General features: G+C 32.8%; 1 protein-coding gene across 1 annotated transcript; it reads right to left on the bottom strand.

Annotated features, from left to right (window-relative positions):
* Positions 1-5412: 5412 nt before the first annotated feature.
* Positions 5413-16536, bottom strand: LOC128184580 (uncharacterized). Its single transcript, XM_052854119.1, has 13 exons — positions 16443-16536; positions 15195-15311; positions 14329-14402; positions 13986-14057; positions 13456-13576; positions 12927-13000; positions 10810-10881; positions 9536-9659; positions 8630-8755; positions 8324-8415; positions 7922-7978; positions 6477-6669; positions 5413-6096 (listed from the first exon to the last, which is right to left on the bottom strand). The coding sequence occupies exons 1-13, from the start codon at positions 16477-16479 to the stop codon at positions 5948-5950; spliced, it is 1308 nt and encodes a 435-aa protein (XP_052710079.1). The 5' UTR covers positions 16480-16536; the 3' UTR covers positions 5413-5947.
* Positions 16537-17112: the final 576 nt, after the last annotated feature.

The following is a 17112-nucleotide window of genomic DNA, read 5'->3' as shown; positions in this document are numbered from 1 at the left end:
TACACAGGATAGATATTTTAAACGTTGATTAGACATACTTGAAGGCATTAAATAGTCTATTTATGTGCATATTGTAGTATTTACTTTTATATTCAAATACACAATCAATTTGAGCATATCCTATGCAACCTACACCGTAGCATAGCATGAGAATAAAATTGCATAGCATTTAGATCCCCTTTCATAATATTAGGATTTCATAGCATATCAATTGATTATTTGTCATCATAGCATAGCATGCGATAGAATTTCAACTCAGTTTTTAGAGTAAATCTTAACTATTTAGGGGATCGAATGAGTTAAAATATTAATAGATATATACATATATCCACGAAAATATCCAACCAGAATTTTTTTAAAATCTTGCAGAGAAAATATTGGACCAAACACAAATAACATATCATTCACAGTCGTTTTAAACATTTACTTATTTTATTAATGTGTTTTTCGGAATGTTGGAACTCTTCTGCCACACCAGCCCAACCACAGTTTCCATGCAGATTGCTACTGTTTATTAGTTTTAGTTCTCCATGCCTTGCTGAGAATTTCTGTTGTTTTCTTCGAAAATCCTCTTGTAATGTAACGTCTCCGCACACTGTCCACGCGATTAATTTGAGAGTCTTCTCTAACGGGTGAATCTGTTCTCTGTCGTAGTGTTAACATGTTGTTCACTGCAGGGAGAAGAATTGGATTCCTGCAAGACAGATGAAGAAACTGTGGATACCATGGCAGAGTCTTCCAAAAGGGAATTATCAGTATTAATAGAGGATTGTGCCTTATCACTTTCTGAAGAACAGCAGATATTAGGTTCAATGGTGGGAACGCAAAGGCTTTCAGGTTTGTCCAAGGAATTGAGAAAGCATCCGTTTTCCAGGCCAACGGATCTGGTTGGCATGACACGTAACATGGAATTTGGAAGTTTAGACGACTTGCAAACAAATCCACTTGTTGATGGAAAAGTTGTTGAAATATCTTGTAAGTTAGGTCCTGATTGAACTGCCATTCCATTTGATCCATAAAATGTCGACTCAAAAAATCTGCATTCGTGTTCTCTACTCCTGGAATGTGTACAGCCGTCAGATGAATCTTTCTCACAATTGCCCATTCCCAGATTTCCTTTGCCAGGGAGTTCATTGACATTGAATGAGTTCCTCCCATGTGATTCAAGTAAGCTACGGCCGTTTTGTTGTCTACTTAAATTTGAATATTGTGGCCATAAATCTGATCTGCTACTGTCATCAGCACAAAATGAACTGCTTTCAATTCCAGAAAATTTATATGTAGCTGCATCTCCTCTGTTGACCATCTGCCTGACACTCGGCATTGGTTCATTTCTATACCCCCCCCCCCCCACATCCTTTTTTGGAAGCATCTGTTGTTATAATCATGGTCGGATCTTGAAAATGTATGGGTTTTCCATTGAGTGCTTCCAAGTTTTGAAGCCACCATTGAAGCTCTATTTGCGATTCTGGAGATATTTTCATTTTCCCTTGGTAAGATTAGACAAGAAACAAAAACTCTGTCTTGTCTTTTTCCAAATAACGATAATGGAGGGGGCCTTGGTAAACGGCAGGATAGTTTGAAACAAGAAGGCCTATGACATGTGCTACATAACGAGTTTTGGGTTGTACTTGAAGAAGAAGGTTCTGTATTTCTTTGAGAATTTGTTGCACTTTTTCTTGAGGTAACGAAACTGTCATCTTCACTGTGTCTATAACATTGCCTAGGAATGTGATTGACTGGGTTGGTTGAAGTTAGGATTTCTTCTCGTTGATTTAAAATCCTGCTTGTTGGAATAGATTCACAACAGATCTACCTGTTTCTTCCATTGTCTGAGTAGTCCTTGCCATCCATAGAGAATCGTCGATGTAAATTATGCCTCGATGACCGTGAGACCTCAGAGCTGACATAATTAGTTTTGCGCATTTTGTGAAAATTCGTGGGGCAGATTTGAGGCCAAAGGGTAGGCACTGGAACTCGTACCTCTGTTCTTTCCAAATGAATCTCAGATACTTGCGATGATGAGGATGTACTGGGATGCTGAAGTAAGCATCCTTCAGATCCACACTGATAAGAAAATCTCCCTTCTGAAGTAGGTTTAATGCTGTTTGAAGTGTTTCCATTTTGAAATGAATTGTTTCCACAAAGTTATTCAATGGTTTTAAATTGATTATTGGTCTCATTCCTCCAGATTTCTTTGGAACTAAGAATATTGTTGAAATAAATTCCTTTGGAGTTTCCAAGACAGGAATAATTGCTTGTGTTTTGGAGAAGTGAATCTATTTCTTCCTGAATTAAAGTTAATTTGGTCATATTTTTTTGGTATTGGAGTTATCCGGGGGTTGTGTTGATAAGGCATCATTGAAAAATCTATTTTGTAGCCTTGAATTATCTCCAGTATTTTTGAATCTGTCGTTAAGGATTTCCAAAAAGTTAAGTGATTTTTTCAAATTTCCTGAGCCTACTGTGACTAGAGTTTTTTGATACCGTAGTTTTCGTCGAAGTTGATGTTGACGGGTAGGGGATCCATCTGTAGTTTTTTGACTGTTTTTGAATATTGAATTTTTTGTACGACCGAAAGGAATCTTTGTCTTGTGGCCGAAAGGAATCTTTAGACTGTGAACGTAAGGTAGTTGAAGTTTTGTTCGTTTTGAACATCTCGGTTGTTGCCCGTGGGGCCTCTGTGATATCCTTACAAGCTTTAGAAAGCTCTGATCCAAAAAGCTCATCTGTGACTTCTTGTGATTTTTTACACAGTTCTTTGTAGTCCCCTTGAAATAGATGCTTCAAATGTTCTCTTCGTGATTTAGACATCAAAAAAGAGGCGTGAGAAAGAAGGAAAGCTGCATCTTCTGATATTGTGAGTAGTTCACTGACCATTTCATCATCCGGGTTTGATTTCTTCAAATCATAAAGTTTATCAGAAATTAAACTTACAGCATAAATGCCACTGCATAGGGTACCTTGGGTCTTCTGGACGCCATGGTCTAAATCCTTATTGAACCGAGACATCTTCTTATAGATTGAACTGTTGACTGTTGGGACTAGCAGAAAGGGGACATTACTGGGGCGGTTGTACTTTTCTCTAATGTCCTTCACAAAATCAGAGTCTGCGGTCGATGTACTGGCCTTACTCATTATATCTGCCAAGGGCTTGTTCACATTGCTGGATGTCTTACTTTTCACGAAAGCAGAGCCAAATCTGGAGTCGTCCAGGTCTTCTAAATCTGAGTCTTCATCGGCTTTTTCTTCAGTATCAGAAACGTCATCTCTATCCCGGTCGTCTTTTGTCAATTTCATTCGTTTTGAAGGCCGATCGTCGTCTTTTTCCTCATGTTTTTCTTCACGTCGCTTATTGTCTGTTATCAATGATGATAACTCTTTTATAGATCTTACGATAGTGTCTAATCCCAAGGCTTTATGCAACGAAGCCACTGTATGTTGATCAATCATGGGTGCCGCCATGTTAGGTGTGACGTCAGTCGAATTTCCTGTAGAACTAAGATCTGATCGTGCAGCCGAATCCGGAAAAGTTTTAGTAGCAGAAACATCGGAAGAACGCTTTTCCGTAAATTGAGCAACTGGTGTTGCAATTAATGGCTTCATATTTGGCGAAGATTGGCGAAGCCACCGAATGGGCGAACCTTGCGCCAAAGGAGAACCACTAAATGGATGGCGTATCGGATTATACGACGCATCTTCAACTTGTAATTGTCTCGAGAAACGAGATCCATTATTTGAGCCAGCGATGCTCTATTGTGGCATTGCCACAGAAAAGGTGGGATTAGAACCACAAATGTTTGGCATTGAAGCCTCTGTGGGCACTTTAGTGAGCTGCTCTGAGGCAGCGTGCCCTGCCATGTTAATTAATGGCGTCAGCATCTCTTGGTCCTTCGCCGTAGAATTATTTACAGATCGGGAATTCGGAGAGTCTGGGCGATGTTGAATCAAATATAATCCTGACTGTTATCCATAATAAAGTTCTAACACACACAATAAAAGATAAAAACGTCCAAAAATAAGTAAAAAACAAAAAAGAGTTGGGTTACACAACGCGGGTGGTCTTCTCTGAGCGAGCACTGAATTAACTATGATGGGTAGTGGCGGGAAATCTTTTATTGTTTCTATGAATAAGTGGTCATTAGGGGGTCCCAAATTAGGGTTTAGCCTCCCAAATGAATCCTTGAATGAAACTCGATACTCCCTGACAGGTTCATCACCAAGTTATGGTACTTAGAGTACCTGAAGGTATGTGGGCTTCTTGTTAATTTTTTTCTAATGTCATATAAATCAAACTGTTTTCTTGATTTATTTGATGGATTAATCAAATTATTGAAGAACTAACGGGAGTTGATTTTATCGATTATCATTTATCTTAAAATCAATTCATCTTGCAGGGCAATTAGTTTCTAGTTTGTATGTGAAATAAGCACTTTTTTATAATATGAATTTTTAGACTTTTCCGACAAGAATTTCGAGAAAACCCCATATGAATCATGTTGTGTAATATTTAAAGATAAATTTCAACTACTAGTATGTATTAGTTATCGCAACAATTCTAAAAATTGTATGGATCCAAGCACTATTGATATCGAACTCTAGTCTCGTTTAACTAGACGCTCGGTTGTCTCCGTTAATTTCCGACAAGCAAGACAGCCCCCTCTCTGCTTGTCGCAGATTTACGGAGACAGCCGAGCATCTGGTTGAAACACAGTTTCCAAACACAGTTTCACTTTCGGTTTGCCAGAGTAACTGCATAGAAGAGTTGATTAAAATCAACTCCCAAAAATCACTATGGCAATATGAGAATTTTGTTCCCATTTGCTTTAACTATCTTATTCACATTTTGACAAAATTCACAAAACTATATTATTTTTTTTATCTAATTTGATAATTAAAGTTGTTGATGATATTCAGGTCTATTTAAGCAAATACAATATAATTAAAATATAACAATCTGTGCCATTCCTTGATATACTAGTAGTGTCTTTTGTACTTAAATTTTTTGAATCATAATACATCTGAAATAAAAGTATATATCCTTTGTGTATATATATATATATATATATATATATATATATATATATATATATATATATATATATATATTGTAATTTCTATGACTAATACATGTATGTTAGGAATATGTACTGGGATCTAACTTTTTAAACGCATTAAGAAAATTTTGGTTTGCATGGGAAAACATGTGAAAAATATTGTTAATCAAGCCTCAAGTTCATTGGTTTGTATAATGAATAATTTATCACAAAATTTCCTGTTCATTTCTGTTCATTTTCGATCAATTTATGATAAACCAAGGAACTTGTTTTGGGAAGGTGTCATTGCTTCTTTTCATATTTCTCAAGATAGAAAAGAATTAATTTATATACTTGGAAAACTTGCATGACATAATTGATTGTACATCTCTTTTTATTTTAGTAAAACATATCAAAACAAAGATATTAAATGAAAATATAAAAATGAAATTTAATAAACAAAACTTATGTGGTATTTTTTACGTTGAATCCATTTACTGCTTTTGTTTGGGTTTTTTTTATTTTTCCATGTTATAAGAATGTTATACAAAACATATAGTTCTTAATATTACATACAAAATAATCTTATCAACTTAAGTAAAATGTTTCATAACATATGCATGTATTCCTTGATAAGTGGAAGATAACTCTTAATTCAAGCAAACATCATTTCTGAAATGCATGTTTAAAATATATATAACATGAAAGAGATATCTGTCATTGGTCACTGAAATTTCATGCATTGCTGGAATTAAACTGACATGAACAGTCTATGGACATCTATTTCCATTCCAAAATTCTAAAAATTGTTTTGAATAAAATATTTTTTTAAAATGTCACTTGTGTAAATACAGCTTCTACAATATCGTTCGGTATCTATCTTATGTTCCATAGTTCTAGATCTATAATGTTTATTTCTTTGGAGGTGGTTGTCCGTGACCTGACCACGGTAGCGTGACCCACTGGGTAGAATGAGGAGGGGGCGTGCCCAAAGTGGCCCAGTGAAAAGCGGTCGTCGTGGGCTGGTTATGAGGAATTGTCATAAAACCAAACGTGGTTCCTGTAGAAATAAAAGATTTTACTATAATTCAATATTGTCTTTATAACGACAACTTGAACACTATATTGGTCTCTATATTTTGTGTTTTAAAGTTTGATGTTCACCAGAAACACTTCTATGTATAGCTACTGAAACAACTAAAGTTTGTCATTTTGAAAATTGGTTACTTGCTACTTGTCCCTGTTTATTTTAGATGGACATTATGGTTAAGTTTTGTTAGAATCGTCAAATATTTAAGTTTTATTTTGATTTTAAGTGTATATTTTTGACGGTCGTACATATACATAGTAATACATGTGGACCATTCTGCTATTATCTAGCACCAACAAAATAATGACTTTATGAGCTTTGTTAAGGCAAATAACTAAACAAATTCTTACCTTTCGTGGTACTCGGTCTTGCCGCGGTTGTGGGCGTGGTTGTGGGCGTGGTTGAGGGCGTGGTTGTGGGCGTGGTTGAGGGCGTGGGCGTGGGCGTGGTTTTCATTGTTGTTGTTGTGGTCAGAGTTTCCAGTCTGTTACAAAAGTCTTGCTTACAGCAAGTCTTTGAAACATTGTCAGCATCGGCACAAAACTACAATTTATTTGGAAAGAAACTATTCTTTTAATTTAATAAACCGTATCATAAGCGCCGTATATCATTACCTTCTGCGTGCAAAATACGTTGATAAAATAAAGAGTTCGTACGATAACGCTCAAATCTTCAGAACTTACCTGGTCGTTTACGCAAAGTCGAACATTTGCATGTTGATTACACTTACATAGAAATATTAAATCGTTATTTACGTGTATATTATAGTGATTGATTTGTCATTCAAATACACGATCAATTTTAGCGTATCATTCACAACATAAACCGTAGCATAGCAGAGGATTGAAATATTATGGCAATTGGATCTCTTATAACACTAAAAATCTTCACAGCATTTAATTTGATTTTTAATCGCCAAACTATGAAATTGAATTTCAACTTAAATGTATTATATAAAATGCACTGAATAGAATCAACAACACTAGGCATCTTTAAAGTGTCGGATCTAATATATAGATACTAAGCCAGTAAACTGAATATATCAACCACTAAAATTGGCTAACGACACGAACAATAAGAACTTGAGAAACTATAAAAAAAAAAATTCCTTCACATTCTTAAAGAAGGTGTTGATACTGCCGACGATCGATCTAAAGACCTTCGAGCAGTATCAACACTTTCTTTAAGAATGTGAACGAAAAATGTTTATAATGTAGCTGTTCTTCTTTTATAGTTTCTTAAGTAGTTTGGTAGTAGCTCAAGTTTTTGTTTTCTTTGTTTTTTACTCATGTAATTTTTTTTTTTTGGTCCTGAACAAGGGACTGGTTGTCCCGAAAATTTGACAATATCTTTTGTTCGTGTCGTTAGCCAATTTTAGTGCTCTATATATATATATATATATATATATATATATATATATATATATATATATATATATATATATATATATATATATATATATCAACCCTTGTTTAGCCATAATGTATTTATTTCTAAACATACCCTATTTTTTTAAACCCCCTCTCTCTCTCTCTCTCTCTCTCTCTCTCTCTCTCTCTCTCTCTCTCTCTCTCTCTCTCTCTCCTGAGAATCACTTAAAGCTATGTAAAGTTCAGTATATACCCAATGTTTTAAATATTTTATAAAAATAATCAACATAGTATAACCACGAAGATATTCATAAAATGACTGTACAGAATTCCCTGATTTGTTTGTTAAATAATCTTTGATATTATATATAACAATGATTTTTTAAACTTTTATAACTGTTAAAACCATCATGATGATTACTTACCGAGTCGTTGACACAGGTAATCATTAAGTTTTCTTCTGTGATGTCAACAACACAGGACTAAAAAATGAAATAATAAACTGTATATATTAAATGTTGGAAAAATCAAGAATTTATTACAAAGTACTTAATACATGTAACATTAAAATCTTCTGTTATTGATTTTTAATTTGTTTCCACTGTAAGTGTTTGAAACTCTTCTCTTAATGCCTTAATAAGCATTATGCGTGCTTACATGTTACATGTACATTGTCGAAATAGTTATTCTTGATTTCGCTGTGTACATCCTGCAACAGACCCTGGCTTATATTTCGGCGAAGTGGATGCAAAAGAACAATTTTAATTGTTAAGCGTAGAAATAAAAAATGCTAACTATATGGTGTAATGAGTCGAAAGCATACAAACCTGGTGGTTGGATTGACACACTGTCAAATTGTAGTAACACAGGTCTATTTGTTGTTGTATTTTGGAGTGAACGAAACAGTTGTAACAGAAAACTGAAAGAAAAATGAGTCCACATTATGGTATACATTTAAATTTAACAATAACCAGTCGTTTGAGAGCCCTTTCAAATCGAGATAGAAAAAAACAGTAGTATTTTATTAATTAATATTTCATTCATCACAGCAAGTAATCAAAAAAAGGCACAGAAACTGAACCGACAGTTATCTCTCTTGAGATGCGCAAAAATAGTGAATAATATATACATACAACACTTCTGGCAGGTCTTTGGACAAAACACGTTTGCGAATTCCTGGTCCTGACAGCGATCCATGTGACCTGAGTGTCGCAAACTTTGACAAACGTTTGAATCAATATCTTTGCAATCTTGGGTACCTAAAACAAGGTTTGAATATTTAAAGTTGCATTTAACAGCGTTATTCTTCCTACCTACCTACATACATACATACATATATACATGCCTAACAACTTAAATGCGCAAGGTTAAACTCTTTTCTAAAACAAATGGTCGTAGAGTTGACACTACTGAACTCCCTTTGTTTGTTTTGTTTAGATTATTAAATCTTAAATCTTAGTTTGCAGCTGGTGTGTAGCTCTAGAACTTTTCAAAATGATTAAAATATGCATTGTTCTTCACCGGTGTGAATTATCTGCATACTAAACAAAACTTTTTTTTTCTCTTCATCTTATGCATCGCAACGGTTCTTGTCAGTTTTTACAAAAAACAAATTAGGTCAAATAAGTTTACATATTCGGTCCATATATGTACGAGATAGCCGGATATCCCCTTAAAATGAATAAAAATTACCATATGGCATGTAGCGAAATAATCATTTTAAGGAGTAAAAACATTTTCGTCGAATTCAAAATATTGATAGTAATGATGTGGAAACTTATGATGAAATTTCTTTAAAGAGTATGTATGGACCACATGTTCACTATTGCGTCACACACACTACATTATTCTTAACATTTACATTTTTGGGTTATTATTTTTCAAACTGGTTGATAGTGACGAAATTTCATCAAATATAGGTATAATAATAATTCAATAATTGTTAGGACAAAATGATTGCCATCCAGCTATCTTAGTCCCCGTACAATAAACAAACGTAAAGTTTACAAGTAACGGTAAAGCAGTGAATTTGTACACACTAGGCGCTGGTGCCGTCATTTCATCAGGTGTCAGGGAGTTACACCTGTCATGTTCACAGCAGTCTCCTTTTGCAGCAAACGCCCGCCGATTTCCTAGGCCGTCATGACGGAACGCATCACATTGCTGAAAATAGTTTTATTATGAAATATGACAATCAATAATTCAAATCAGTTTAATCACATTTGTTTCTTGAAGAGAGGAGGTAAATTTTATTTTTTTTTTTCATTTTTTTTAAAATGAATTCAAGTTATCTTTACGTCTAATTTTTCTTATTCTTGGAAACACTTCTTATTTTTGCAAAGCATCTTCACGATACATACCGTAATTTACACAATTTCGCATAACAAAGTAACATTTAAAATATCTTGTAAAACGTTGTTGAGACTTGTGAGCTGACCAATCAACAACTTACGTGACTTGCAATATGACCAATTAACAACTTACCTGACTTTAAATCTGACCAATGAATATCTTAAGTGACATGTATTCTGACCGATCAACAACTTATGTAACTTGTAATCTGACCAATCAACTATTTACGTGACATGTTATCTGACCAATAAAAAGCCGTGACTTGTAATCTGAGCAATCAACAACTTACGTGACATGTAATTTAACCAATTAACAACTAACGTGACTTGTAATCTGACCAATCAACAACTTACATGACTTTTTATCTGAACAATCAACAAAATACATCACTTTTAATCTGATCAATTAACAACTTACATGACTTGTAATCTGACCAATCAACAACTTATGTGACTTTTAATCTGATCAAACAACAACTTACATGACTTGTAATCTGACTAATCAACAACTTATGTGACTTTTAATCTGATCAATCAACAACTTAAGTGACTTGTAATCTGACCAATCAACTACTTATGTGACTTTTAATCTGGCCAATCAACAACTTACGTAACTTTTAATTTGATCAATCAACAACTTACGTGACTTTTAATATGATCAATCAACAACTTACTTGACTTTTAATCTGATTAATCAACAACTTACTTGACTTTTAATATGACCAATCAACAACTTACGTGACTTGTAATCTGACCAATCAACAATATACGTGACTTATAATTTGATCAATCAACAATTTATGTGACTTTTAATCTGATCAATCAACAACTTACTTGAAATGTAATCTGACCAATCAACAACTTACGTGACTTTTAATATGACCAATCAACAACTTACGTGACTTTTAATCTGACCAATCAACAACTTACGTGACTTATAATCTGACCAATCAACAACTTACGTGACGATCCATACAGCCCATTCGGTAGACAAGCTGAAAGTCTGCATTGAAGGATTGGGTGACGACACAGAGCTAAAAATATTTCTTGATTAATGTTATAACAGCAACATGCGTATTAAAGAAGTACTAAGGGTAACAAAAGCTCTGCATCGCAATTTGTCTCATTACATAATTTCCAAATCAATGTCGATTTTCACGAGCTCATGTTCCATTAATTTCATAAATCACAAAAATGGTGTTTATGTTTAGGAAGGACAGATGTACTCAGTGGTGGATCATTTATTTGTTGTTTAAGTTAGATGTTCTAGATAATAAATCATTTTATTTGTTGTATAGCATATATGTACGAACTGATGGATGAACTTATTTGCTGTTCAGGATAGTTTTACTAACTGATGGATCATTTTATTTTTTGTTTAGGATAGATTTACTAACTGATGAATCAATTTATTTGTTGTTTAGGATAAACCTCCTAACTGATGTTTCGTTTACTATTTGTTAAAGTTTAATGTACAAACTGATGGATTATTTTTTGTTGTTTAGGATAGTTGTAGTAAGTGATGAATGATGTATTTGCTGTTGAGGATAGTTGTAGTAAGTGATGAATGATATATTTGTTGTTGAGGATAGTTGTAGTAAGTGATGAATGATATATTTGTTGTTGAGGATAGTTGTAGTAAGTGATGAATGATATATTTGTTGTTGAGGATAGTTGTAGTAAGTGATGAATGATATATTTGTTGTTGAGGATAGTTGTAGTAAGTGATGAATGATATATTTGTTGTTGCGGATAGTTGTAGTAAGTGATGAATGATATATTTGTTGTTGCGGATAGTTGTAGTAAGTGATGAATGATATATTTGTTGTTGAGGATAGTTGTAGTAAGTGATGAATGATATATTTGTTGTTGAGGATAGTTGTAGTAAGTGATGAATGATATATTTGTTGTTGAGGATAGTTGTAGTAAGTGATGAGTGATATATTTGTTGTTGAGGATAGTTGTAGTAAGTGATGAGTGATATATTTGTTGTTGAGGATAGTTGTAGTAAGTGATGAGTGATATATTTGTTGTTGAGGATAGTTGTAGTAAGTGATGAGTGATATATTTGTTGTTGAGGATAGTTGTAGTAAGTGATGAGTGATATATTTGTTGTTGAGGATAGTTGTAGTAAGTGATGAGTGATATATTTGTTGTTGAGGATAGTTGTAGTAAGTGATGAATGATATATTTGTTGTTGAGGATAGTTGTAGTAAGTGATGAATGATATATTTGTTGTTGAGGATAGTTGTAGTAAGTGATGAGTGATATATTTGTTGTTGAGGATAAATTTACTGACATGGATGATTATATTCCCCAAGCAAATGTCTGTCTTATGAAGTTATAGCTGTATATTCATATAATCTGCTGTGGCTTCAATGACATTGACAGCAATAATTGATAAAATAGTCTACCATTCTTTAGACATTGAGGGAGCTTTAGATACTTTAAAAATGGGACTTTCAATTTCAAGGTGTTTTTTTTTTATTCTAATGTTAAATAAATCAATATATTGTATACCTTTCCGCCATTTGTTAATTCTTAATTTTACCTGATTAAATTCAATTGTTGGTATGACTAATCTGTATATAAGTTAAATTTGATTACATTGGTAACAAGAGATTAAAAATCATTGATTTTCTTCAGTAGAAAGATTTCTCTTAAAAGGAATATAAAGCAGAATTTATTTTTTTTTTTTTTTTTTTTTTTTTTTTTTGCTGCACAGGACGACAATATTTCAATTTTGCTCTGATTAAGGCTTCTTAACGGCTATTCCAACAAAAATATAGCTAATAGACATTTAAAAACCATATTTTTGTCATTTAAGTAGAAAATAGCATTTTCGTTAAAAAAAATCAATATGAAAATTGCAGCTAACATTGCTTTAAAAATGTTATTAAAATATTTTAACCAAGCTTGATTATAAATCTTTTTGATTTTTTTCCTGTCGAAAAGAAGAACATATTCAATATCAAAAATACAACAAAATAACATTCTTATTGCTACATGTAGATATAGTCACCATTATTTTTAGACTTGATGCTATTTTTGGCGATTGTACAGAGTTTCTGTCGCTCACCTGATGGGCGTGGCACTGCGTGGTGACGTTACAATCTCTAGGGTGGCGTGTCTCAGCACAGCTATAGCACGTCACTTTTAGTAATTTAGTAGTATTCAATGTATAAAAAAAACCATTAACACATCTTTTAACAATTAAATCCAAAATCAAACCGTAAAAATTATGCATTTTTTCCTATCCAATGAGCTTTCATGTAAACAAATGTAAGCAAGAGTTTGATCTTTTTGACAAAACATAATGATCACATTCACAACGATTAATAAACAACGTTTAACTATGTATTCACAATAGTAAAAAGTCCATTTTACACCATGAACTTTTTTAAGGTTGAACAAAGATAATTTTCTGTATTCACAGTTTTACGTTCTCAATTACAAATACATGTTATTCAAAGATGTGTTACGTTAAAATTCAAAATATTTTCAAATGTTTTAAAATAGATTCGCCACTTGAAGTTTTATATTTTCATATCAAATTTTCAAAAGTTATATGATGTTTTTGGCAATAAGATGATCGGTGATATACGTACAGGGAGTTTTGTCGACTGCTTCCGGTTTGTAGTGGTTACAGAGAGAGGTGTAACAACAGTCCCCCGGAAGTAACGTGTTCCGCCGAGTGCTAATGTTGTCATGGATAAACAGACTACAGTTCTACAGAGATGGATAAGAAATGAAAAAATAATTCCTACAGCTTCGACATTTATTACAGGCATAATTCAAAACGTTTATATTTCAATATTCAAAATTGGGCAGACTGTAGTATGTAAACGTGTGTTGTGGGTAAATCAGTCGATAAATGTGTTGAAAATCGTTACTTAAATACAACAACAACAACAGCATATTGTAATATCTATCCAAAAGTACGAGGAAAAGAAGCAAGAAGTTTTTATGAAACGGTTATTTTCATATTTTAAAGCCCACATAAATCTTGATTGCCATTATATGTTTCAACAGTGATATTATATTTAGGTGCTAACGTTGAAGTATCAATGTTAACGTATATCAGGTGTTACCAATGACGTAAAGTCGATGTCTGGTAATAAAAGTATTTTTAATTCACCTGTTTAGGGAAACAGCCCTGTCTGTAGGTAAGTCTAAATGTGTGGTCCAAAGCTGTCGTGATCACGCAGGTCTAGCAAAATGGAAATATGTAATAAAGACAGAACACATTCAATGCGACATCAGACTAACACCAACGCCATTTTCGGCTGCAAATCACACCAACGGTAAATAGAAAAATTAAACTCTGTTACGCAACATACTATTTTTTTAATTCCTAGAATGACTAAGTACTTTTCTGAAGTAATTTGGATTTTGAATGTTATTAATTTAAAAGAAAATGCGTGATTTTCAATGGAACTTTTATGGTATTTAATGAACAATAGGTGATATGGATATTCTACCTCTTGAGCCTGGCATGTGGTTGTTTTGGTGCAGCTTCCAGGATGGTGTATGTCGTGACAGTTGTGACACGTTACTGGTGTTTGAAAATTGGACAAAAATGCTTTTTTTAATTAGTATTCTGTAGAATCATTAGATTTCGTGGTGGTACAATTTTCGTAAAATTTGTGGGTACCTCTTGGCCGCGAATTAACATCTTCCAAGAATTTATAAATTAGGGATTATAAAGTTATATTTACTTTTGTAGGTGTTAGAATATACACGAAATTACGTCCCCAAAAAACCTATAGAATTTTAGAAATCCACGGAAATTGGCCCCGCCACGAATTTTAATGATTCCACAGTACTTGTTAAAAGCAGTTTGTGTAGTTTTTACTAGTTATGTCTTAACTTTATAATGCTTCATACGTTGTAACCGCCCTAAGAAACTAAATACAAATCATTCATAAAAATAACATGAACGTTTTGTTTTATTACGTTAAGTAACATAAATAATTAGGTAAAAGATATGACGCTAATCGTTGTAAATATTTTAAATCGATAATCGATAAGATGGATTGCTGTAAGTAGTTTAACTATAACAATACGATGGTAAGTATATCTAAATTGTTAAAGTTACTTAAATAATAAGCATGTAAAAAATATTATTATACTTGTATAATAAAGATAACATTAATCATATACTACTTGTAATAGAAGTTCATACAAAAAACAATCCACAACAAGTAAGGCCGCTAAGAAGTTAATTCAAAATCGCAAGAATGTCTTACATAATGACACTTTGTACATACTAAATTATGTAAATGTTGATTTTTTTTAGATTAATATTGGTTATTTTTATCTATCCTTAAATGAAGACTTTGTTTACATCTATGGTTTCGACAGCTCTCGTGACAGTGTCTGGAGTAGCGAAGGTCTTCACATAGGTTTGGCACCTCTCTAACCAGTGACGGACAGTCGATGAACTCCGCCCCTAAAACCTGGACTGCAATTTAAATATGACTGCTTATTGAGGTTATTCATCACTGCACATTGTATTGCTTGATTAATTGAATTATCCCACGTTATTACAGCTAATGTTACAGTAGTACACCTCATGACAATCGCGAGAAGGATATTGATTGTACCATAAAAGATTGTAATGTTACAGGAAATTTACACGTGTGTGTTATTTGTGTGTTTACTTCATTATCATGATGGTTCATAATTACAGCTAATGTAATACACCTCTTGGTGATTACAAGGAGGACCAATGTACCACCAAAGAGTGGGATGTTGTAAGAAATATGCACACTTGTGTTTACTTGTATGTTTACTTCATTAATCATAAGGTAAATTGGACATGTATCACTGTTATTGTCAATCATTATTACCATGGCAACATATTTTTGGAAGACTCTTTTTTATCGTATGGTAAAACAATTTACAATGGTATAGTATGGGTTTAAAATGTATGAATTAATCTCTTTTTTTGCTACAAAAACGTGCATAGAAAGTTATTATTTTATTAATGTGTGAATTTACCGATTAGTGATCAAAATATGTCATTTTAACTAAGTAATCATACAGAAGAACAACTGTTAATTTAACATTAGTAGTCACTGATTTTTGTTTTTCATACAGAGTAAATTGATTTTGTGCTTTATAATTAACTAGCTAATCAATGAACCTTTTTAACTGGCTTTATGATTTAAAGATAATTAAACATGAACAAAATTATAAAATTGATATTTTACGTATTGAAGCTTTATTCCCAACAGCTATCAATTTTTCTGTGTCACTAGGAGCAATTTATGTTCTTCATTTATCTGTTGATGAGTTGAAACATATAATTTTACTTCATTTGTTTATCGATCTAACTTCGGTTTTTAATTTTTCTTGGAATACAATGGATTTTCAATTTTTTCAAGCTCGCATAAATTGCCTTGGATACCATAAGGTAATTTTAGATTTATCTTTTTAATGGATACAGTTTTTCCTTTGTAGACAACACTAAGAGGATTTTGAAAAATTTACCATTAGATACAAATAAATGAAACACTTCACGTCAATATTCTAGAAATTAAAGCAGGAGATAATATATTTTTTTTTTCATTATGGTTTAATGATAACTTACCAATACTCAAAAGAAAGAAGAATCTGGCCCACAACATGACTAGTTCTATATTTAGTTCTGAACTATCAGAACCATACACAATCTTATCAGTGGTGTTAGACTTTAGTATGTTACTATAGTACTAGACCTGTACATATGGTCGTGTTAATCAAATGCTACTCATTCCGTGCTCATAGCAGTTTCATATCTATACACCTTGAGCACTTTTAAAGTAAATGTTAGTACGTCGAAAGATTCACGTTTCAAGTTCTAGAATCACATTTTTTGATAAGCTGGATCTGAAATATGATGTAATCAAAATGAGTGAAGTAAGAGTGTCAAGCAGAAAAAACGAAAATAGCATACCTGGATCGCTATATGTTCTCTGTGAGTTTCGGTGCAGGGTGCTAAATTTAACGTTATATAACGCAAGACTTAATTAGGGTTTAACTACAATCACTAACATGTGTGATTTAATTAAATATAAAATTAAGGGGAAAATATCTATGCTGTAAATAGCGGTCTATATAGAGTAGTATCAGTACATACAATTATGTAACAGAATTTTAGGTTGATTTACCGCGTACTATATTGTGGAGTTTATTTTCTCGATCGAGAAAGTTGGTGTTTATGAAAATCAATATCCTATTCTACAAGTTATGGTTAAAATGTTTTGTATTGATCTTGTAAA

Source organism: Crassostrea angulata, chromosome 5, assembly GCF_025612915.1.
Source record: "Crassostrea angulata isolate pt1a10 chromosome 5, ASM2561291v2, whole genome shotgun sequence".
NCBI classification, from domain to species: Eukaryota; Metazoa; Mollusca; class Bivalvia; order Ostreida; family Ostreidae; genus Magallana; species Magallana angulata.
This window is presented reverse-complemented; position numbering and strand designations above follow the sequence as displayed.